The 24,048-nt window shown below is 52.5% G+C and overlaps 1 protein-coding gene across 4 annotated transcripts in view; it reads left to right on the top strand.

Annotated features, from left to right (window-relative positions):
- Positions 1-16,350, top strand: part of ZBTB7A (zinc finger and BTB domain containing 7A) — a 30,381-nt gene extending 14,031 nt beyond the window's left edge. For all 4 annotated transcript variants that reach the window (XM_036768438.1, XM_036768433.1, XM_036768428.1 and 1 more), the window contains exons 2-3: positions 5,109-6,352; positions 10,632-16,350. In XM_036768438.1, the coding sequence (XP_036624333.1) occupies positions 5,124-6,352; positions 10,632-11,073 (1,671 nt within the window). In that variant the 5' untranslated portion in view covers positions 5,109-5,123 and the 3' untranslated portion in view covers positions 11,074-16,350. The remainder of the gene's footprint in view (positions 1-5,108; positions 6,353-10,631) is intronic.
- The last annotated feature ends 7,698 nt before the right edge of the window (positions 16,351-24,048 follow it).

Genomic DNA, 24,048 nt, shown 5'->3' with positions numbered 1-24,048 from the left:
CTATTGCAGACATTGAGCCAAGGTCACAAAGTATATTAAAAAAAATTTTGTTTTCTGAATTTAGCAAACACTAACTAGGATGGGCATTTGCATGTGCGCAGTAGAAGAGAGCGGACCCATACTGCCGTGCAAACAGCAGGCCTGTTGTGTTCGGCCTGGAGCTTTCAGAGCCTGCCTGCTTCCCACAGTACGCTCCCATCTTTGTAGATGGGGCTGGGGCATTCGGGGTGGGAGTGGGGGGGTGGGGGGGTGGGGAGGCTTAGAGCCCCTCCCTAGCCAAACACATATTGAAAGGACAGGAAAGGAAAAGGCCCCAGAGGTAGAGTCCGAGGACCAAGCTTCAAATTGAGTTCTGCTGCTTAATATCAGTATGACTGTGGGCAAATGACTTCTCTCCTCTGGCCTTCAATTTCCTGCTTTGTAAAAAGAGAGAGTCGAACAGATCTCTGAGGTCCCTCCTGCCTCTTTCATTCTGTGATCCTTTCTTGATAATTCCTCACGTTCTATAAATCTGTAAAAGCTTTTAGAGTTGTGAGACCAAGTCACAGAGAGACAGACAGAGATAGAGAGATGTCCTGTCTGGTCTCTCATCATATTGACTGTTTGGCAGACAGGGGAATAATCAGGGAGGGTCGCTGCCTTGTCCAGAAGTCCAGTTTGGGCAGTGTTCTTAGAGGGGTTGGGCTGGGTAGCATTTGACAAACTGAGCTCTCTCACCGGGGAAGCCCAGGCCAGTGATTAGGCATTTGCTGTCTATCAGCCACTCACTGGATAACCAACAGCTGATGCTAGTTGCCCATGGAGGTCACCCCTCAGGGTGAGTGTCCACAGGGTACTCATGTGCCCAGGTCCTGCCACATTTGATGGAATGGTGGACCAGGGAGGGGAGCACTATATGCTTCTGCCTTCTTTCTTTTCTGAATACTAGTTGATCCCCCATTTCTTAGTCAGAAAGCCTTTAGTGTGCCCTGCTGAGTGTCCAGTCTAATGCTAGCTACCATGAAGGTGACCGAATCAAGACAGCAGCCTGAAGCAAGGGAAGGAGTCCCAAACCGTTAGCTGGGTTTTCTTGGGCAAAGATCCCTTTTTCTTCTCTAGGTCTCACTTTTCCCTTCTGTAAAATGGGAATGATAGCCTTACCTTCTCATGCCAGGCTTGGACTGATGGGAGGAAGACCTAGTGGGATGATGGATGGGAAAATGCTTCATCAACATAAACATCATCAAAATGTAAGGCAATGCCTGAGGCCTTGCTCCTAGGGCTCTCCACTTAGAACAGCTCCAGATAGCCTGGCTCGTCTGCTGATTGGCTCCTGCTCTCTGGGCTAGTGCAGCACTGAGGGAAGGGGAGGGAGGGCCAGAAAGAAGAGGTTGGAGGATCAGGGAAGAGTAGCAAGGAGAAACTGGAGCAAGGCCAGCAAATATGGGTATTCCAAGGGTGAAGCCACATTTCTCTTGTGCACCTAGGCCTGCAAATCCCTTTGCTCCCAACTCTGGTGGGGTAGGTGAGTGGTTTGGGTTATAGAGAAGCAAAATGAAGTTCATTATCTCCGCTGTGGTGGGAACTGACGTCTCCTGACTCCAAGGCCAGCATTTGTCCCACTGCCCCATGGTTGGGGAGATTAGTAGGGAGCTTAGCTTGGGAAAGAGAGTTTATGGAGCTGTCTGCCAGACTGCTGGGCCTATCTTTCCCTACTGTGACCTAGTATAGGCTTGGGGAGGGGTCGGGGCTTAGCTCGACCTTGTTCCTATCACTGAAGTGGCACCAGCTGCAGATCCCCCTCAGCTCCCTCTCCAAGCTCTTCCCTTCTCTCTGTCTCAGTTTCCCCATCTATAAAATGAAGGAGTTGCTGGCTTCTAAGGTCCCTTTCAGCAGCTAGATCCTGTGATTCTCTCTGGCCTGGAATCTGGGGTTGAGCCAGCACACACACCCTGCCCCCCACTATCCTCTACCCTCTCAGATTCTCTCACCTCTGCCCCCAAGCAGCCCTGCAGCAACTCCCCTCCTCCCCCCTTTCCATTAGATATGTGGGGAGAGGGGGAAGCTGGAACTGAATGGGAGGGGAGTAGAAAGGACCAGGAAGCCTTGATAAACAGCCAGGATGAGACAGCAGGGATGGAGGGGGAGGCAGTAGAGGAAAGGGCTCCTGGGAAGTGTAGTCTTGACTATTCTGAGGCTCACAGGAGGCTAGCCAGCACAAAAGGCACTCTGTGCATCCGCCTGGGCTGCTGGGCAGGGCAGGGCAAGGCAGGGCCCTCGTGACCTGCTGGCTAGCTGGCCATCCCCTCTCCCCACTCCACTTACCCTCTGTAGCTGAGCTGTAGCTACTGCAAATAATAATAACTGATGTTTATATACTGCTTTAAAGTTTGCAAATTGCTGCAAAATACTTTTGTGGAGAGGGGACTTACCTGTCCAGCCTCTCCCTCCTTGGCTCTTGTTTTCCTTCTGGGAGTTCCTAGTATCAGGGCTTCTTGACTGGGGGATTTGAAAGCCATTACTTGAGGGATCCGGGCTAGACCCTAGGATGAACTTCCTGGTGCCACAGTTGGACAGTGCGAGGCCTGGGGCCCAGGGACCATCCATGATTCCATCAGCTCTTGGCAATGTTAGGGAAGAGAATAACTCATACCACCAACTCCAGGCCTTCAGTCCTGATGCAGGAGCTAAAACTTCCTGGACTCCTCTCAGGGAAGGGCCTCGCTGCTTTCTCTTTGGGCGTCCTTGCAGCCCTAGAGTAGAAGTGGATCCCCTCTTGTGAGGCCTGTGTCCGCCCTTTCTTGCTGGCTAAGGGAAGGAGAGTTGGCAGGGCTCTGGGGGAGGCAGGAGGGGACAGGGCCTTCTCACTCTCCCCCAGCTCTGGGTGAGATTCCATAGGGAAGGGAGCTGGGTGGGTGGGTGGATGAGTCATGACCATGCTGGAAAAAGCAGAGAGGGAAGAAAGAGAGGGGGGGAGAGAAAAAGACCAAATTCTAGGGAGCCCAGGGAATCAGATGGGAAAGACTAAAACTGAGAACCTTAAAGCTGGCAGGTACCTTAGGGGTCATCTAGTTCCATCTCTTCATGTTAAAGAGAAGGAAACAGACCCAGAGAGGGACGGAGCCTTACCTGAGGTTACACAGAGATCCAGTGCCAGAGCCAGGATTCTAGCACCCACATTGAACTTGGCTGGATTGCTTTCTACCCTACTGCCCTACCACCCATGCAGTTCTGGCCCTTCAAGAACTGACCTTTCCTGAGGCCCAACTAAGTGGAGCTTGAGGAGATGGGGGGCAGGGTCAGAACCTGCTTTTCTTTAGGGGAGCCTTTCATGGTGGGAAGGGCCCTGTTGGGGAGTTCCAGATGGCAAACAGCCTGATTTCCCCATGATTACTCACAGGGAGGGCCCAGCACTGTGTCCTCGGGGGCTCTGCATCCAGAAAGCAGCAAGTTTATCCTGTATGGTTACTGAGGCAGTGTCATCTGTGGGGTGTGTGTGTGTGTGTTCACAGGTCCTAGGAAGACCCAGTTTTGAGGGAAAATTGGATAGTAGACATTGGGATCCAGGCAATAGGCTCCCCCCTGGGTGGCAGAGAAGGAACCATTACTCCGGTATCATGATGACTTTATACCCACCACTTCCTTCCTATCCTGGCTTCTCACCCCAGACCCCACCAGGCTCAGAGAATATATAGATGTCTATATCGTGGGGCCCATGTCAGGAGTAGCAAGGTTTTTCAAGAGTGGGCACTGGGTACCAGAGTCCAGCTTGTGGCTGTCTCCTGGATGAGCCACCTCAATGCCTTCTAACTTGTGGATTCTGGGACCTGTTTGTCCTGTGCCCCCAGTGGCTTATTCTTTCATTTCCTCTGCTGGAAGCTGGGGCTCTGCACTCCTCATGGGTTCAGGTGTGGAGGGAGGAAGGTTATCTCCATCAATGCTTTCTCACCTCTTAGAGGCAATAGAATGAGAGCCCTGCAGTGAAGTCAGAAGTCCTGGGTTCAAGTTTTGACTCTGCCATTTTCTGGTTTTTTTTGTTTGTTTTTTTTTTTTTTTGAGGGGGAGGACAGGGCAATTGGGGTTAAGTGACTTGCCCAAGGTCACACAGCTAATAAGTGTGTCAAGTGTCCGAGGCCGGATTTGAACTCTGGTCCTCCTGACTCCAGGGCCAGTGCTCCACTCACTGCGCCACCCAGCTGCCCCAACTGTGCCATTTTCTAGCTTCATGACTGTGGGTGAGTCACTGAACCTCACTGACATTCACCTTGTGAATTCAGTTTGCCTATAAAATGAGGAAAATAATGTTATACTATCTACCCTAGGGTTCTTGTGAGGAAAGCATTTGTAGGCCCGAGAGCCTGCTAGCTTGATTATTTTGGTCTCAATTCTATGTCTGACTTGGTGTCCCTGGTCAGGTGACTTCGCGTCCCTGGGTTCTGGTTGGTCTCATGTGGTCTTTCATGGCTTTTCCAATGTTCCTCCTCGTTAGCATGCCACTGGCTGGGCCCTGGCGTGGCTGGAGGTCTGGGTTTGGGTCTCAGCCCCTCCCTGTCCCTCTGACTCATCTCTAAAGGGGTGTGGCCCTGCAGTTCCCTCCATTTTCCCTAGGCCAGACCCCCTGCTCTTGAATGGTGGGGACCCCTGCATCTTTGCTCTGTTCTCCCTGAAGGAGTCGCTTAGTTGAGCAGCCAGTCTTTACAGAGGCCTCTCATGTTGTCAGCCCAGTGGTAGGGACTTGGAGGGTAGGAGTAGATAAGAGTATTTTGATCAATCTAGACTTAACAGAGAAAAGCTTGTCAGGGACCATAAGGGTTCTGAAGAGGGAACTAGGGGTTCTGAGGACCAGAAGAAGCTTCCTGGATGGACTGGGCCCCGAAGGAGCTCGTTTGCTGAGGAGGGCAATAGAGGCCTGAGAGGACAGGGCGGATGGGCAGAGGGAGTGGCCACGGACCTAGTAGATGTGGGGGGTCATTGAGGAACAAGGCTTGGCTCAAGTGAAATTGGCCACCCTGTTCTGCTCTTCCTGAAGGGTGGAAGCAGGGAAGCTGGTGGTTGAGGGTGATGGGTGGTGGCAGACCCTGCTCCATGGGCACAGCCTCATTCTCCCCCTTCTCCCCCGCCCTGTCCAGATCTTGGCGTGAAAGATGGCCGGTGGTGTGGACGGCCCCATCGGGATCCCCTTCCCTGACCACAGCAGCGACATTCTGAGTAGCCTGAATGAACAGAGGACCCATGGCCTACTGTGTGACGTGGTCATCCTGGTGGAGGGCCGAGAGTTCCCCACACACCGTTCTGTGCTGGCTGCCTGCAGCCAATACTTCAAGAAGCTTTTCACATCGGGTGCTGTGGTGGACCAGCAGAATGTCTATGAGATCGACTTTGTGAGCGCAGAAGCCCTCACCGCCCTGGTGGACTTTGCCTATACAGCAACCCTCACCGTCAGCACATCCAATGTCAGTGACATCCTCAACGCTGCTCGCCTGCTGGAGATCCCGGCCGTCAGTGACGTTTGCGCCGACCTCCTGGACCGCCAAATTCTGGCCAAGAATGACCAGATGGATTTAGTAGATCAAATTGATCAGCGGAACCACCTCAGAGCCAAGGAGTACCTTGAATTCTTCCAGAGCAACCCCATCAACAGCCTCCCTAACAACTTCCCGTGGACCAACCCCAACTTTGCCGGCCCGGAGGACGAGGAGGATGAGGAGGCGGCGGCGGCGGTGGCGGCGGCTGCGGCAGCCGCAGCAGCCACAGGAGCCACTGGTGGTGATTGCAATGGCCTGGACTTCTATGCCCAGGGTGAGCGACCAAAGGCCAATGATGGTGACCCAGACAGCAGTCAGGGCCTGTGGCCTGACCGTGATGAGGAGGCAGCCTCAGGGGCCAGCCTCTTCCCCCCCTCGCAGAATGGGCACTATGGAGGCCGCGGTGGTGGTGCTGGGGGTGAGGAGGAAGCTGCCTCCCTTTCAGAGGCTCCAGAGCCAGGGGACTCCCCTGGCCTTGTGTCGGGGACGGCTGATGGGGAGGACGGCGATGGGGCAGAGGTGGACGGGCTGGCTGCCAGCGCCCTGCTGCAACAGATGATCACTTCGGTGGGGCGGCAGGCTGGTGGTGGGGGCAGTGAGGAGGATCAGCGCAAGGAGGACGAGGGTGTCATGGATTATTACTTGAAGTATTTCAGTGGCTCCCATGAGGGCGACGTCTACCCGTCATGGTCCCAGAAGGTGGAGAAGAAGATCAGGGCCAAAGCATTCCAGAAGTGCCCCATCTGTGAGAAGGTGATCCAGGGGGCCGGCAAGCTGCCCCGTCACATTCGTACCCACACCGGTGAAAAACCCTATGAGTGTAACATCTGTAAAGTCCGATTTACCAGGTGAGGTGCCGGGGCCTGCTCGCTGGGGTGGGGGACCGTCTGGGTGGGGCTCTTCATTGGGGGTGTTCATGGTGACCCGTCAGGGCTGCTCTAGGAGGGGGAGGGAGGCAGAGCGAGGAAGACCTCAAGCCTAGCAGCCAAGCTACTGGGTTTCCAGTCCTGGCTCATCTCCTAGCTCGGTGGCTCTGGGTCTGTTTTCTCCTCTGGGAGGTGATCTCACAGCGCCCTTCCAGCCCTGACATTCTGTATGTGGTTCTTTGGACTCCTGCATGGAGCAGGTGCTTAGACTCTGAGGCCCCTGGGGTAGCTGCAGAGTGGATGGGGGCTGTGCCCGGGGGAAGAGGGCCTGAGAAAAGCAGGGGTCACTGGGCCTCAGAAAGGAGATAGAGGTATTCTGCTCTGATCAGGAAGAGTCACAAAGGGAGGAAGAGAAGAGGGGAAGAGATAGGCCAGGCCAGGCTAGAGAGAGGATCTGTCTCCTGGGGCAAAGGGAAACTTGCCCCCTCCTGCTTTCCCTCAGCAAGGCCCAGCTGGGTTCTGCCACCACCCCTTACTGGCCTTTCTCTTTCCCTGAGTGCTCCTCCTCCCACCAACCTCCCCCCCACCCCCACCCCACACTTTGGGGCCAGTGACTCAGCTCTCCCTTGGGCCCAGCCTGGGGTTCCCCCAGCCCCACCCAGTGTGAAAATTTTGAAGAAAAATGCCATTGTCTCAGATTCTCTGTGGGCCCTCCCTGCACCCCTGGCTGGCCCCCTACCCAGCTGAGGGAGGAACCTTCATTCCCAACACAGAAAGCCCGGGAAGGGTAGGAGGTGAGCAAGGTTGTTTTCCATTTCTGCCAGAGAACCCCCTCCCCAACTCTAGTAGAAAAGTAGGGGTGTGTCCCGCTCAGGAGGCCTGGAATGTCAGTTCTGCACCAAGAGCCAGTTCGGGGTGGTGGAGAAAGCTGACAGAGGCAGGAAGCCCGGGTTCTAGTCTGGCCCTTGCCAGACTAGTCACAGGGTGACCTCAAGTGAAGTACTTCCTTTCCCTGGCCTGCATTTTCCTCTTCTGTCCAGTAAGGGGGTTGGCCTAGATTCTATCTAGGGTCCTTTTACCCCTAAAATTAGAAAAATGGTCTGGTGGGTGCTGCTCTTGTCAGTGTCTACGGGGCCCAGTGGAAACTGCTAGGCCCTTCATCCAAGGAGAAACAGAAGCCAGCATCCCAAGAGGTGGGGAGGGGAGCCCAAGCCTGACTAGTTTGTAATTCTTCCCTGAGCCCTCCTTAGGTGTTCAGGTTTGTGCTTGGCTTCATGTGCTGAGAGATGGTCCAGCCAGGGAAAGAACGGACCCAGGGACTTTCCTGGATGCTGAAGGAATCTGGACCCACCCAGAGGACACAGAGAAAACCAAAGTGCAGAAGACCCTGGCAGTCAGGGCTGGAAATGCCAAGAGAAGGGCTGAGGGGGAGCTGCCTCAGGGGGCCAAGAGACCTTCAAAGGCAGGAATAGTAATCCATTCAAATTTCAATTAAGTCTAGATGTGCTTTCTTTACCACGATTCTGTCAGTGGACCAGTGTGTCTACAGATGTACTCTATATGTGTGTGTTATTCTCCCTGTTTTATACTGAGGTTCAGGGAGAGGAAGCAGCCCATTCAGGGCTATACATCGCATAAGAGTCAAAATTTGAGCCCAGATCTTTGGCTCCCAACCAAGCAAAGTCCAAGGGTGACTTTACAGGTGATGCAGCCTCAGGCCAGCATTCTGCTCCCAAGCCTCAAGATGCCAATGAAGAGTAGACATGCCCACTTGCCCCCAACATAACTGGGCCTGAGTGCCCCCTGACCCACTCTGTGGCGGCCCCTATGTCTCTGGGGGCCCACTGGGGACATCCCCTTGCTCAGAGCTCAGTTTCACTTTGAGTCAGAGGCAGCCCTGCTGAGAGCGCGTGAGGGGCAGCTCTCTTAGGAGGGTCCTCGGTGCCCTCACTCCCCTGTGTCTGGGGATCCTTCTCATCCCATGAGAGAGGAAGGAGGAATGAAGGCTGTGGCCCCAGAGCCAGGAGCAGGCCTGTCACCTGGACCTGCTGACGTCCCCTTTTGGCCTCATTTCATCGTCAGTAGAATGGGGACAATCTGTGTATGGCTTGCTGTGAAGAAAGAGCTTTGCAAGACATAAAAAGAAAGCGCTAGAAAAACGTGAATTATTATTAGCCCCACGTCAGTTTAGGGAAACTGAAGCCCATGAGGGGGAGTCATTTGTCTCTGGTCACATAGGGGAGCAGTGTAGTTGAGATTCAAACCCAGGACCTCTGACTCTGGAGCCTCTCAAGACACCTTCTCTACTGAGAATTGTGTCCCCCGCTCGTGGGCTCTCTCCAGCCCCAGGCAGAGCAGGAACCTTGTCTGGAGTCCGTCCCTTCGCTTCTCCCTGCTTTGGCCCCTCAGCCTTGGCTCTGAGACCATTTTTAGCATTTGGAGCTGGGACTGCCCTGGGCTTCCCCCTCCCCAATTCTGGGCAGCCAGGGGCTTGAGGCCTTACCCCTACCAACCCCCTTAGCTAGGCCCTTCCTTCCCACCCTCTCATAGGACCAGGAGTCAGCAGGGGCCCCCAGTGAGTCACCAGGCACATTGAGTAAGACAGGGGCCTGTGGCAGAGACTGGGCCATAATTATACCGTCGTCACCAAGGGGTTAGGAAACCCACTGCCTCCCACCTCCAGCCCCAGCTCACCAAGGGCAACTGTGAGGAGACCGGGAAGGGACCCTGCCCCTCCCAGGCAAGGCTACTGGGAGTGTCTGGCCGAGGGGAGCTGACTTGGGAGAGGCAGGACCTTCCTCGTGGAGACCTTCGTTCTAGCCAGGGGGGACCGGGGCCAAGTTCTTTTCTCTTTCTCAGCCTCAGTTTCCCCATCATATTAACCCCTTCTCAACCTCCCTCTCAGAGGTGTGAAGGTCAGATGAGACAGTAAAGGGGACAGTGGCTGGTCCACTTAGATTGTGCAGAAGCACTGTTAATGCTGCCGCTGCTTGTCTCTGGATTGTGGAGAGACGAGATCCCCGAGAATCGGTCAGGCAGTCAGTCAACAGGCCTTGAGCACCCACAGGGTGCTAGGCACTGGAGAAAGAAAGACAGCAGTGAGCCAGACGCTGCCCTTGTGGGAAGGAGGGCCCTGAATGGGGCAGTGCAGGGAGATCCTAGGACTTGGTGGCCCCCAGGGCCCCATGGTGCTGCTGACTTCTAGGCACTGTGCCTGGGGACAGGAAGGCCCTTCCACTGAGCTTCATTCACACCTTGATCTCCCTGTGGAATGGGGCCTGAGACTCCCATCCCATATCTCTGCCTAGAGGCCTCAGAGAGCTCAGAATGGGAAAGAGGCAGCTGTCCAAGGATGGTTTGGGGTAGGAGGATATGCTTCATTTTTCTCCTTGGTAAACTGAGGACTGGACTGGGGGCCTCTGTGGCCTTCCAGCCCTATATCTGAGAGCCTGGGTGCCATCCTCCTGAAATACAGAAACCTTTTGTCTCATACCTGTGTAGTTTGGGAAAAGGTGAACAGGCAGTTTCTAAGCAGCTCTGGGAAGGAAAGGGCCACCTACAGAACCCAGTTTTCCTTAGGAGGGTGGTCAAGGCCCCTTTGGCGATCCTCCTTCTATTTAATCCCCTTCCTGCTTTGAGGCTTTCCCTTGGACAGCAGCTGGGTCCTAGGCAGCTCCAGGTGTGGCAGGAACCCCTGAGGAGCCCCCCAAACCTTCCTCGCTTAGTGTGAAGGAAAGAGGAGATTATCTGGTCCTGGTAGGTGGGCCTGGCCATATTCTGGCCCTCTGGCCCTCTCTAGGGCTGCTGACCCCAGCCTCTGCCTTTGCTTAGAGGCTTTGGGTGGCTGGGGCAGGAAGGGGCTCTCTGGGAGCATCTTTCTCTGTCAAGTGAGTCACTTGCCACGGCTTAGTTCAGAGAGCCCTGGAAGTGGAGTCCTGGGCTCATGTCTGCCTCAGTCACTCTGTCACCATCTGTGACCTTGGGCAAGGCTCTGCCCTGTTCAAAGACTCCATTTCCTTATCTCTAAAATGACTTCATTTTAGAAGTTCAGCCAGGTGGTCTCCTCAGCTCCTAGAACTGGTCCCTGCTCGGAGAAGGGGGAGCAGTTTGGGCAGCTCTGGGTGGAAGAGAGGCCATTGTGGGGGAAGCCCCCTGAGCCTCTTGGTTCCTGGGTTTTGTGGGGATTGGCAGTGCCTGGGCAGCTCTGGGCAGGGAAGGGGCCTGTTGCGCACCCCTAAGCCCTTGTCTTTGCCCCCTGCAGGCAGGACAAGCTGAAGGTCCACATGCGGAAGCACACAGGTGAGAAGCCCTATCTGTGCCAGCAGTGTGGGGCTGCCTTTGCCCACAACTACGACTTGAAGAACCACATGCGGGTGCACACGGGCCTGCGGCCCTACCAGTGCGAGAGCTGCTTCAAGACTTTCGTCCGCTCCGACCACTTGCACAGGCACCTCAAGAAGGATGGCTGCAACGGAATCCCCTCTCGCCGAGGCCGCAAGCCACGGGTGCGCGACTCGGGGGCGGGGGCTGCTCCAGCCCCTGCACCAGTGGCCCAGGACGGCCGGCGCCACCGGCCCGAGAAGCACTTTAAGGAGGAAGAGGAAGAGGATGAGGAAGAAGAGCAGCCCCAGCCTGAGGCCCCGGGCAGGTTGAATGTAGCGGGAGGGTCAGCTGACGGTAACTTAACGACCGGACTCTCCTAAAACCAAAAACACACAAAAAAATTCTATCTATATACAGATCTCTCTCTATACATATATATATATAGACATATATATATATGAAGCGTCACAAAATCTAGTTAGTTCTATCCTCCGATTTTCTCTTTAATGATGTTTTCTCCCTCCCTCTTCCAATCCCCTTCCCTTCCAGGACCCCATGATTTTTTAGAAGAAGACTATTTCTAGGCCTGCCATCCCCCCTCTCCAGCAGGGAGGGGACCCAGGGATCTGGATTTTGGCCCACCCAAGGCCATTTTCGTGGCGGCATCGGTGGCAGGCTCCAGGCCCCAACTCTAGGACTTATTTGGGCCTGGTTGGGCTCTGGAGGGTTCAAAGGTGGGGTGGGGGTGATTGACAGTTGGGTTTTTATTTTTCACTGGTTGGTTCCCTCCCACACCCCCTCCCCCCAAGTAATATCATGAGGGGTGGCGGGGAGTGGTGGGGGTCCTTCTTCCTGAGTCTTTCAGACAAGACCTTAAAAGATGTCCGTCTGCTGCTAGTGGACGTTAAAATAGCCCCTTCTCCCCCCCCCCCCCCCCCCCCCCCCCCCCCCCCGCCCCGGCTCCTTGACCTTGCTCTGCACACCGCTGACCCCTCCCCTTTCCTCAGGGCACTTATTGGGGGTTGTCCCCACCCCCTCCCTCGCACAACTTTCCTATTCCCCAAAACCACCCTTCCTCCCTCCCCCCAACTCCTGCTTTTACTCTCCTGGGGTGTGGGGGAGGCTGAGAATGGGGGTCATGGCTCCTAGATGCCTACTTGGGCCCCCTCTCTCCTGGCCTTTGAAACCCAAATATATTTATTTTCTTGGGCTAGTAAAGGAGAAGAGGAGGCCCAGGGATGTGGGGGGGACTGGGGAAATGGAGTGGGGTACACTGAGGGGACCCTCCCTCCCTCCTGCCTCTGCACTTAACTACTTAGTGTGAGTCCCTGCTCTGTGGGCTTCCTCTCCATCTCTGCAACCCCCCCCCCCGCCCGGCCAGGGTGAGCCGTATCAGGGACCCCGTCATCTCACCCTGCCAGGGGAGGTGGGGGGGCCACTTAACAGCCTGTGTGGCCTTGCCAGCCCCCCTTGGGGAAAGAGATGTTCAGAGATTAAAAGCCCTTTCCCTCAAAAAGCACTTTTTAGATTATTTTTAAAACACCTTTCCAGAGAGGCAGCACAGGGTGAATGTCGGCAGAGAGGATGGAGGGGGAGGCAGGGTGGTCAGGGCAGCTGGTGCCAGGACCAGGGCCAGGCAGGTGGGGGAGGGGGAGGAGAGAGAGTGCAGATGTTTGATGCAGTGAAAGCAATAAGTAAAAAAAAAAATTTATAAAATGGAAGAAAAAAAAGTAGAAAAAGACAAAAAAACCAACCACGTTTGAAGTCTTAGCACTTTGTGATGGAACGGGTACTACACTTTATCTGAATTCTTAATTTAAAAACATGTTTACAAGTTGCAACCAACTTCTATGGAAAATTAAAAAGACAAAAAAGTGATTATTACAAAAAAAAAGAAAAAAAGCAGAGAAATTCCTTTAAAAATCAATTTATTTTTGTAAAAAACAATAAAAAGAAAAACCCACTGATGCAGAATCCACTTCTGTTTCCCGCAGTAGAACCAGGAACTGGGCTTAAGGGGTTCTGTGATAGGACTAGAACCTTCTAGAACATTTGCCCATTGCAACAAAGCTTGAATCTCAGGCAGGAATATGGGGTTTCGTGTTGAGATGATTTTTTTTCTCCTTCCCTCCATTTTGTTCTCTCTTCTTTGGTTCTCTCATGGCTTTTCTCCATGTCTTACTTGCCATTGATGGCCAGAGATGTGGCTCCTGGCCCTAGTGGGTCTCCTGAGAGAAAGGGCTTTGTCTAGATCACTTACATTACAACCAGCTAGACCAGTCAGAATGGTCTTTCTGAGATGCCTGCCTCCCGTTGCCCTTGGCCCCTCGTGCCCCCTCCACCCCATTTCCCACTCCTTGCCCATACTCCCTCAGGACCTGCCTTTTGGCTTCCTTCCAACATGGTGGACTAAAAACATGGCTAACAGTAAGTCTGCCTGGAGTGGCCATCTTGAAAGGCCTGTTTCCATTCAGTGGGGCCCCACGATCGGGGAGATCCCCAATTTCAGGGTCTCTTTTGCCCCTGACACCCTTGTTTTTATTCTAAGGCACTGACTGTCAAATGAGGGCCTCTCCCTGGGATGCCCATCCCATTTAGGCCATGAATGGGGAAATGGTGTTGGGGGCAACATCTTCCAGAGACCAGAGCTCACCAGGCTCCATGGACAGGTCTGTCTGAGTTCTCACCTGTCAGCATAGCCCTGGTCCCCATTCCCCCCCCTCCTAGGGGTTTCTGCAGTTCCCTGGGAGGAGAGGCTTATGGGGCACCCCCACGGCTCCTGGCTCTGCCCCACCCCCGATCCCTGACCAGCAGGGAGAGGGCCCTGTGCCCTGGCCGCTCTAACTCCTATACTCCTAGAGGGTACCTCTGCTTAGCACTGGCCCCCCTCACACATATGCAAAAACCCGGTGCGGACTTGTAAATAGATGCAACTTTGGAGTTCCTTCTGGTAAAGCCCCCAAGTGGTGGTATCTGTTTCCTTAGCTTCAGCCGCCAGCATCCCATCTCTTGACTCCCTCCTTCCCTTTCCCTGCACACCTTCAAGAAGTTTAAGGGAAAAAAAAGGGAAGTTTTCATAGAAGGTGGCTTTAAAAAGCCCTGCCCTGCCCCAGTGTCTCAGGGTCCCTGGGACAGGGCAGGTGGGGCAGGGACCCCTCCTTCATCCTTCCACCCCCAAGTGGGAGCTGGAGCCCAGCCTTGGCTGACTACTCTCGCCCCTCCCAGCCTCAGCCTGGCCTATTTCACACCTGAAAAATCACAGGCTGAGCTATTTTGGAATCACCATCTGCTCCAGGGAGGGAGGAGGGACAGGCTCCCTAGCAAGGGGGAGGGGAGCAGAGGGGGGCATTTCTGGGGAAAATTTCCCCAGGTGCGACCTCAGGATCTCCCCCTCCTCCCTTCCTGGGGCCCCTCAGCAATAAAACCAGTCAAAGCTACTTCCCAGCTGAAGCCTCTCTGTAGGCCCGGAGCCTGCCTCGTCCTGGCAGTGCCTGGTGGGCAGCTGCATTTGGGGAACACAGATACCACCCCTTCAACTGCTGACGACATTAAGTTAGAAGGGGGGGAGGGGGATAGGACATGTAGGCAACACTTTAACACAAGCCTCAAAAAGGTTTGCACTAAAACCCAGCTCCCCTTTTCCTGCTGCCTGCCTGCGCGCCCGCCGCCCGCCTCCTCCTGTGAACCTCCTGTCCCTGTCCTTGGGCCCGTTCTGCCTTAACCTCCCTTCCCTGTGCATGGGACCTCAGACAGGCTGCCCGGCTCTCCCTGCTCATTCACATAGTGTATATAAACCAGGATTGATTTTATTTTTATTTTTAAATTAAGGTTGTGATAAAGTGTTGCCAAAGAATTATTGCATTTCAGGAAAAAAAAAACACAGAAAAGCAAAGTGTGTGTGTGTGGTGGTGGTGGTGGTGGTGGGGAACATGCTGAAGCGTCAACAGAAACAGCGAAGTTGATTTGTTCCATGGTTTTGTTTTTAAATGACAGCAACAAGACAAAATTGTTCCTTCCTTCCATCGTGGTGAAGCCGTGTTTGTGCGTCCGCTACTGGGCCAGGGCTCGCTGTAGGCGAGGGCCCCAGGGGACTGGACGTTGTCCCCAGGAGCCAGGGGTCTCAGGGGACCAACCCCAGTGGGAGTCGGAGGAGGCCCTGTCCAAAGGAGCTCCCCGCTCCCCTGCTGCTGGTGTCTCTAGACAGGGTCAGCCAGAGGGAAGCTCACAGCTGGGATAGGGGCTTGAGGGGCCTTGGCCATGTTCCTGATGCTGCTTCTCCTCTCCTCTCTCCCTCTGAGATTAAAAAATAGAAAAAACTCACCAAGACCATGCAAAAATACTATTTAAAACAGGAACCAGTGAATGTAATGTGACGGACAAGGGGCAGGAGCAGGATGAAGAGAGGGGGTCTGCACTGACTGACCTGGCAGTCCATAGGCTCTGTCAGGCAGTAGTACCAAAGTATGCTGTCCCCTCATCGGGCCAGAGTGCCTGAGGATGGGCAGGGATGGGGGACAGCCAAGGGCCAGGCCCAGGAGGCCTACAGGCTTCCTGACACCTGGTCCCGTCAGGGATACCTGTCCCTGCCTCCATGTTTAGGGTCCCCACAGCCATTCCACAAACTTAATCCCCCCCCAACCCCCTCGATTACCTTTGTAACCAAGCTTCTTGCATCTGTCCCTTTAACTCCCCTCCTTTGTGGGGGGCCTCCCGTTCTACCCCCAGAGGTCAGAGTGGGATGAGAGTTGGGCAAAGACCCTGCTTCTTGGACAGAGGTACCTTAGAAGGGGTGGGGGGTTGAGGATTGGGGTGTTGTTCTTTGCACTAATTAGACCCACTGACCACGAAGGGAGTGTGGTTCTGTTGCACATGGCCAAGGCTGGAGGTCAGCATGGAGGAAAGGGTTCAACCCAGGGACTTGAGGGCAAGAGAGAGGAGGAAGGAAGCACTCAGAGATGACAGGGATAAGGGAGGTGGGGAGCAGGGGGAGGAGTCTGTACTCTGGGGAATCCATTCCTCCTCCCCTTCCCACCCCCCATGCCAGACACTTCCTTGCCCAGCCGTGAGCTCCCCAGCTCCGGAGTTAAGATTGTTCAGGCAGCCGGATTGGAGAATAGAAAACTATTTTTTAAGAAAGAAAGATATTTATATTTGCAGTTTATTTTAAAGAGTTATTTAAGCAGAGGAAGCGTGCGGCTGAGTCCGGCTTGAGCTTGGGGAAGCATAGTGTCTGCAGGACGACCGAGTCCCCAGAGCCAAGTCTAGCTCTCTCTATATATCTATATATACAGATTTAAACTTTATTGGGGCGTGTGGGGGAGTGGCTGTGTGGAGGGGGCAGAGGCACAAAAGAGCTTCCAGCTGGTCCCTTCCTCTTGACAGTGGAGGAAGGGGGGCTGGCAAGGTGGTCAGTGGGGTTCAGAGCCCTGGGGTCTGGTGGGGTTCCCAGCCAGCAGATTCAAGCACAGAGAAGACATTCCATGGACTGTATCTGAGTGTTTATAACGTGTGGGAGAAAAAAGAAATGGATTAAAATGCACTTTTGGGGGAGGGGGGCTTTAAAAATAATTTTAAAAACCCAAAAAAAGGACAAAAATGAAACGCAAAACATTCATTTTTCTTGTATATAAAGACCACTAAAAACAGCTGTAAACACCCCTGTTGGTTGCCTCCTTTGTCTCATTCTGCTTTATCCTGTGGATGGTTGGGGGGATGGGGTGGTTTTGGGGTGCTGGGGACTCTGCTGTTTCATGGCATTGTGGGGGGAGGTGGGGGGTTGCGTGCAAAACTTTGGGGGAGGAGATGAAGTCATAGGGTCCTAGTCTTCCCTTCCCTAAACCATTCACATTCCAGGGCAATCAGTCCTAAGGTTTTGGAGTCCAGGATTGGATCTGCTGGGATAGATTCTTTATTGGACGAGAAGGTAACTTCTCTGGGCCATTTTGTGTCAGAAACAGTTCCACGTTAGTGTCCCCCTTCCTCCCAGATTTGGTAAGAGTCATTCTGGGGCCAGGGAAGGGACGTGGTTGTGTGGAATGGAGGGCAGTGGTAAAACATGGAACAGTGGCCCCACTGCTATCATGAGATTCCTTCCAGTCCCAGGAAAGCCCCATCTTCCCCAGGAGACACCACTGGGGTGGCAGAGGGCGGAACGAGGGAGGTTCCCAACTCTTAGCAGCTCCCACTCCTCGGCATCCTTCTCTCTCCGCAGCTGTGCGGAGCCCATGAGGACTGGGAGTGTGGGGGGCGGGGATTGGGGAGCCACATTGTACTTCTCCTGCCTTGGTGCAGGATTGGTTGTGGACTCCAAGAACAAAGTGGGATCAGTTGTGCTTTCCACAGCACATCTGTTGTGTTGTCCTGTTGGCCTAACAGGTGGTATGGTGGGCATCTCCCTTGATGGCTGCCCTTCCTCGTGCCCCTCTGCTTCACTCAGTTTGTCCAACCTTACTCAGTTCAGTATACATGAAGAGGATGGGAGCTGGACCCAAACAATCAGAGGCAGAGGGTGGAAGAAGATGACCTCTGGCGCAGTGGCCACCTGCCTGTTTATCGGAGCACTTTATAATTTACAAAATGTCGTCCTAGCAACAAGCCTGCGACTATTCCTATCATGCCCATTTTACAAAGGAGGAAACAGGTTGAGAGGCGATTTCCTCAGCTGCACAACTAGCCTTGAATCTTTATCTCTAAGGCCCACCATGCTGCCTGGCGCACAGTAGGCACTTAATAAATGCTTACTGAATTGGGCCAGGAATCAAACCTTTTATCTCCTCACTTCCTGGCCTATCACTGACCTCAAGGTTGGTGATAAGTGGCTGAAGACAGAGGCTGGATGAGACGGCCCCTTACAGTCCCTTGGGCTCAGTTTTCCCTCCTGACTTGTCACCAGACCCTGGGGGAAGAGGTATCCAAAGAGCCAGATGGCACTGGCTGGCACTGGGATGGTCCAGCTCAGTCTGACCTCTGACCACCTCCTGAGGTGCCATCACTGGCCTGAAGGGGGGGGCAGGGTCAGAAGACCGCTGAGGGGCCCCCAGGCTCAGGCTCATTTCCTTCACCTGGCTGCTCACTACCTCCTGGGTCTATTACTGATCTTGGAAATAGAGGTTTCTACTTAGCCCTCTGAGAGTTAGGGAGCTGAGCTGTGCTCACGCTTGCCAGGGGGCCTCCTCTTCTCTTCCTCTCCAGATCTCAGATAATCCAGGAGTAGGGGCAAGAAAGCCAGATGGGGTGGTAGGTCTTGAGAGGATGCAACTATCACCATTAGGCCCCGACTCTCCAACTTTCTTTAAGTTTGCTTTCCAAAAAAAGCAGAAGCTATGGAGCTTTACGAAGGGGGGAGAAACAAGCATTTGTTAGGCATCTGTTATGTCCTAGGAACTTTGTAAACATCTCATTGGATCCTCACAAGAATCCTGGGAGGAAGGTGCTATTATTGTCCCCACTTTACAGTCGAGGAAACTGAGGTAGAGGTCATGTGACTTGCCTGGGGTCACACAGCTAGTAAGTATCTGAGGCTGCCTCATCTTCCTGCCTCCAGGCCCCTAACTCTATCCACTGTGCCAACTAGCTGTCCTCAAATGCTAGACTCTGGGCACCTCAGATCGAGGGATAAAAATAGTGTTGGGGCCAGGGCAGAAAGGGAGCAAGATAAAAGAAATTCCTCTATAGGATCACTGAACTAAAACATAGGACATCGGGGCTGAGAGGGATCCTGGGAACCATTCAGTCCAAATGCTTCATTTTATAGAGGGGATGTAAGCATAGAGGGTGAAGGCTAGAAAAGCTATGATAAAGAATGATGGTCAAAGAATGGTAAGAGGTGGGAGCTCTCTTAGAGGGCCTTTAGCACAGGGACTTGCCCAGAGTTGGAGGGCTGGGGATGGGGATGGAGCACAGAGAACCAGAACCTAAACTTCTTCACCAACATTCCAAAGGCCAAAGACCGTCAGCATCTCTCTTGCAGTCTCACACACAGGCTTCCACTGCAGAGTTGAGGAAGCAAGGTCAGGTCCTTGGAGGAGAGCGGCTGGATTGGGAACACCCTCTCTAGGCCCTCCCTAAGCTAATGCTCATTGCCGACACCTCACTGGCTAACCTGCTCTGACCCCCAAGGACAGGGGCCACATTGCCAGATTAGCTTGTGTCATAAGCTTCCTAGTTTTTAAGGCCGAAGGGAGATTTGGGGGCTCATCTCAGCAGCTTAGGCGATCCAGTTGTTTCTGGTGGGGGCAGGGGTGGGGGAGAGAGAGGACCCTAATGCATCCTTCTGAGTCCTGAGCTGTCTCTTTCATCACAGGCTGTTGGGAGTACTTCATAGAGGAGGAAACTAGGCCATGGGCTTTTGGGAAATTCCCAGGGGAGAACTGGCCAGGTGATTAAAATGAATTGGCAGCCACCTGATAGGGCCTTCTGGAAGTCAACGGACTTCATCTCACCTCTTCCTTCCAAATTATCTACTGACTTCATTGCTTTGTGGCTTCCATCTGTGCCGCCAGGCTCTGGAAAGGTCCAGGTTCTCTACTAAGAGTCTTGCTGCACCTGTCCTGGAGATTGGAGTGAGACCAGGCTGAACGCCAACAGCTACTTTGTGAAGAGATTTTGTGTGTGTGTGTGTGTGTGTGTGTGTTCCAAACCCCTGTGAACCAGCCTGATACATCAATCTATAAAATAGTGTGGACTAAATGCATCTTCCACCTTCCAGTCCTAACATTCCCAGACTTCTGGCTGTATCAGAGCCATCTCTTACCCACACTAACAAAGAGGCAAAACTCTCCGGTTGGGGCCCCTGCCAGTCCTTCCTTAGCTAAGGCTAGCTCAGAGACGGACAGATTCAGAGCTTACAGGTACTTTTGTAGACCATCTAGTTCAGCCCTATTTTACACATACGGAAACTGAGGAACCCAGTTTCCAGCTAGTCACCTAGCTAGAAAGCAGCAGGGCCTTCCATACAATCCAAGTCTTCTGATTTGAACAATGTAAGGCTTCCCCTCTCCATGGCAGGCAGCCTTAGTTTATAAGGGGAACCACCTCTTAAGAGCATTTATTTTTTCATAGGGAAGGACTCTTGTGGACCAAAAAGCCTACCCAGATGCCTTAGGAATGAGCCTATGTAATGGCTTACAAGGATCGGTAGTGTTGGGGGCAGGACATTCTGCCCAAACCTCTAGGGCTGCCAGTCGGTTCTTCTCCAGGACCAGATGAGGGGGTAGGAAGAGATGGATGGATAGGGAGTGGATGAAACCATAGTACTTTCAACTGGACCAGTCCTCTTCTCCCCCAAGAATAAGGCCCTGCATGCTGAGGGCAAGGGTCTACACTCAATGACAGCCTGTGGCTCTATTGTGGGAGTTCTGATGCTGGTCTCCACCCCTACATCCTGAAAAAAAAAAAAAGCTGAGATCATCACCACGGATGGAAGGAGGGGAAGTTAGTCTCTTATCACATTGAGTTCCAGGCAATCAATACCACCTGCAGAATTGGAGGTGGGGGTAGAAGCTCCCCTTTGAATTATAGAAGATAAAGGTGATGAAGGAAGGAAAAGGCCAAGGTGAGGCTGTTAATTTCAACCCTAGAGGAGAATTAGAAGGGCCAGTGGTCCCAGGGAAGCAGTAGTGATTCGGAGGTCCCCTGAAGGAAGACATAGTGAGCTAGGGATCTGAACTCAGATGCTGAATTTATGCCGTTTTTAAAAGGGGTACTGACATGTATTCAGTAGAAGGAGATAAGGATGCGGTGTAAAGGAAAGGGATCTGGACTTGGTGTCGTGAGAACTTGTTTCCAAGTTACTGAGTGACCAGGGCAGATAATCCTCGGTCCTTATCAATAAAGTGAGGATAACGTAGCCCTTCTTTTGAAGTCACAGGGGTTGCATGAAAAAAGGCCTCAGAAGTGCTCTAGGCGAGACTGGGTCTGAACAAGAACCCCTTTTGGAGCATCACTGACAAATGGTGACCCAGCCTCTCTGAGCGTTTACATAAGGACGCCTCTCGGCAGCTTCCACCTGCTGCTGTTCCTACTTCTTACCTCTGGAACCATCTTCCAGTTTTATCCACACTTGCAGCAAGGCCCTCAAACTCTCTTCTAGCAGCCTAGCTAAAGATTCCTGGTCCTTCTGACAGCTCTGCATGTGGTATGGTTTACAGTGGGATGCACTAAAAGATAGGCAGGGGCCCTTCTAAACTCAGGATTTTCAAGACCATACAGTTGAACCTCTTCAATTGGCAGAGGAGGGAGCAAGCATATCCAAGGCAGTACGGCTATCGAGCAGCTCTGGTGCTCCAGTAGTTCTGATGCTTTAGGTCCTTGTGGTTCGCACCAGGAAATGTTCCTTCTGTTGGGTCGTGGAGAGCTAAACCATGAATAAACCCAAAGGCAAGAGCCAGGTATTTTGGCTTGTTGGAACTTTCCCTCAGTGTGGGCACATTTAACCAACTGGATACAGACTTGTTAGTAGCAGTCTCTGTGTGGTGGAAAGAATGCTGCACTTGGTGTGATTTTAAGCTTTGATATCTTAAAACTGAACTAGTTTTTTTTTTTTTGGACACCTTGTATTTGGAGTTGTGAGACAAGCTCAGATCCTCTCTCTGCCATTTATAATCCAAGCCGTATCATGTTGGAACCTCATCTGTAAAATGGAGGCACTTCTCTGTCCCAATGGGTTGTTGTAAAGAAAGTGTTTTTTAAACCACTAAGTGCTAAGGAAATTTATTTCAGCAGTTTCTCTGGCCACGGAGTGGCTGGGGGATCCTCTTTGAATTAAGCCAGGAACCACTGAGAGAGGGCTGGGTCTCTCATCTCTGTGCCCAGCCCAGTTTTCACCCACTTACATCATGCTTTAAGGTAGCATAAGGATTATTATAGGGCAGTAAGGTGGCGGAGAGAACACTGGGCCTGGAGTCAGTAAGACTCATGTTCCTGAGTTCAAATCTGACCTCAGACACTTATTAGCTGTGTGACCCTGGGGAAGTCACTTAGTCCTGTTTGCCTCAGCTCCTCATCTGAACAATGAAGGATAACTCCAGTATCTTTGCCAAGAAAATCCGAAATGTGGTTGCAAAGAATCAGACTGAAAACGACTGAACAACAAAAGAGTATTACTATTTAAAGCTGACAGAGGAGAAATCAAGTTTAGAAAGTGATATAACCAAGGTCACAAGCAAGAGAAGCCAGTTTTTAGGCTTCGGACTCCTATTACGAAGGACCTTAGAGACAGATCTTTTCCAATCTCATCATTTCTCTGAACTGAGGTTCAGACTGAGATTAGAGTGAGTTGGCAAAGAGCATCCAACTACTTTGGCAGACCCAGCCCTCAAACTGGCACAGCCCCCAACTGGGAAGATGGCTTTGGCTGCTCCAAGGTGGCAGGGTGGATGGTACAGAAGTGGCTTTTCCGATGTTGCCTCCTCCAGCCTTGACAAAACCCTTCTTCAAGGACTTGTCAGGTGCTTTGTCCAGCTCTTCTCCCAGGGATATGAAGGGTGGGGAGCGGGAGCCAAGGAAGCCCTGTTTATATTTACAGAATACTTTGCTCACAACCACCCTGTGAGGTAGGTAGTGCAAGTATTAATCAATTAGGCAACAAGCATTTATTAAGCATTTACTATGTGCCCAGCACTGCATTAGGTATTAGGAAATACAAAGAAAAAAAGTGTCTCTGCCCTCAAGGAGCTTATGTTTTATCCAGGAGACAAGTACTATCTCCATTTTGCAAATGGGGAACTGAGGACCAGAGATTAGAAGTGACTTGTCAGGAGCCACACGACTACGAAGAGCTTAGAACCAGGACTCGGACTTTGATCATGTCTCCAATCTTTCCACTCTGGGAGAGAAGTCCAAGCTGCTTTTGCACCCTAGTCTTTTCATAAAAGATGAACAAGTCAGGATGGTGGCATTCTACCTCCTCTGTTGGCTGGTGGACAGGCTTTGGTCCTAGACCAAAGCCCAACAGAGAAATGCTTTCCTCACTCCTCTAAGGCAGTATTCTTTCCCAATTGAGCTGCGATGTTGGTGACATACACAACTCCTCAGCTTTTTGAGGAAAGGTCATTGTCCTTGATCCACTGATAAAGATCTTCAGGTTAGAACTTTCCTGGGAAAGCCAATACGGTAGCAGAGATGAGGTTACTTAAGATCATGGTGCCCAACACCAACTGAAGGGCCTTCCGTCTCCAGGTTGAGAGGATAGGTCTGTGATGGCTTCCCCTTGTCAGATGGCAAGTTGTCAATGAAGAAAGAAACCCCCAGTGCCTCCTGACCCCTCTGAGCTCCATGTCCACAGGCTGGGAGGCAATGACAGTGGATGCCCAGAGCTAGTACCAAGGCAGAGAAAGGGCTCTTGCGGAGACAGGGATTGGGAGAAAAAACCCATGGTGATGAGTGCACAATTACAGGGCTTGCTAACTGTGTTCCAACAAACCGGCTGTCTTTGCCAAGTAGTGTTCACCTGGCTTTAGACAGGTGCTCTGACTCTTAAGCCTAATATATAAAATGATTAAATCAGCTCAAGGTTCAGAATTCAATCAAGGAGCTATCTTATATCTAGGGAGAAAATGGGAAGGACAGGAGGTTGGGGGCAAAAGGAGCTAACTACAGAATGCTCTCTGAAGGATCTTGTTTTTCCAAATCTCCCCTAAGACTGGTAACATTTTCCTCTAGTCTAGCCCAACAGATCTGACCTACAAAAAGATTACAGATAGAAAGGGCCTTAAAAAACATAAAACATAAGAACTACAAGTACATCTAGTTCAACCAGGAGACACAAGTCTATCAAGAAACCAAAAATTAAGACTTGTCCAAGAACATATAGCTAGTTAGGGCTGGAACCCAAGCCTCCAGAATTCAAGGGTAGGGAGACCCTCAAGTCTGGTGTCAAGGAGCTAGGACAAGCATAGGTGGGGAAGCTGCGCTAAACCCCTGGAGGCCTTTAGGCAGGGCTGGTCACCTTTCAGCTACTCCATTCCCCTATCTGAGAAAAAGGGTGAGAGAGCAGAAGCCTGGAGCATCAGAAGCTGGTCTTTGATGCCTGAGGTGGCCCACAGGAGTGTGAGAGTGATTAGATGAGTGAGTGAGAGAGAGAGAGAGAGAGAGAGAGAGAGAGAGAGAGAGAGAGAGAGTGTGTGTGTGTATCTGTGTCTGTGTGCAGAGACCACTGTAGGTTCTGGAGACCCAAGCCTGGTTTGCTTCACCAAGCTCCCAACCTCCCAGCTTCCAGTGCATTGCAGCCACTGGACCCAGACTGCCGGCAGAGCGGCCTAGCCCTTTCTGGGCAAGGTCCAGAAGTCCCCTCCCTACCCTGCTGTGGAAGAGACACACCCCACACCTCTGAGCCGGAAACAGTGGGCACAGGCCTC

The sequence above is a fragment of the Trichosurus vulpecula genome, chromosome 1 (genome assembly GCF_011100635.1).
Source record: "Trichosurus vulpecula isolate mTriVul1 chromosome 1, mTriVul1.pri, whole genome shotgun sequence".
Taxonomy (NCBI): domain Eukaryota; kingdom Metazoa; phylum Chordata; class Mammalia; order Diprotodontia; family Phalangeridae; genus Trichosurus; species Trichosurus vulpecula.
Note: the sequence above shows the minus strand (reverse complement) of the source record. Positions and strands in the feature narration are given on the sequence as shown.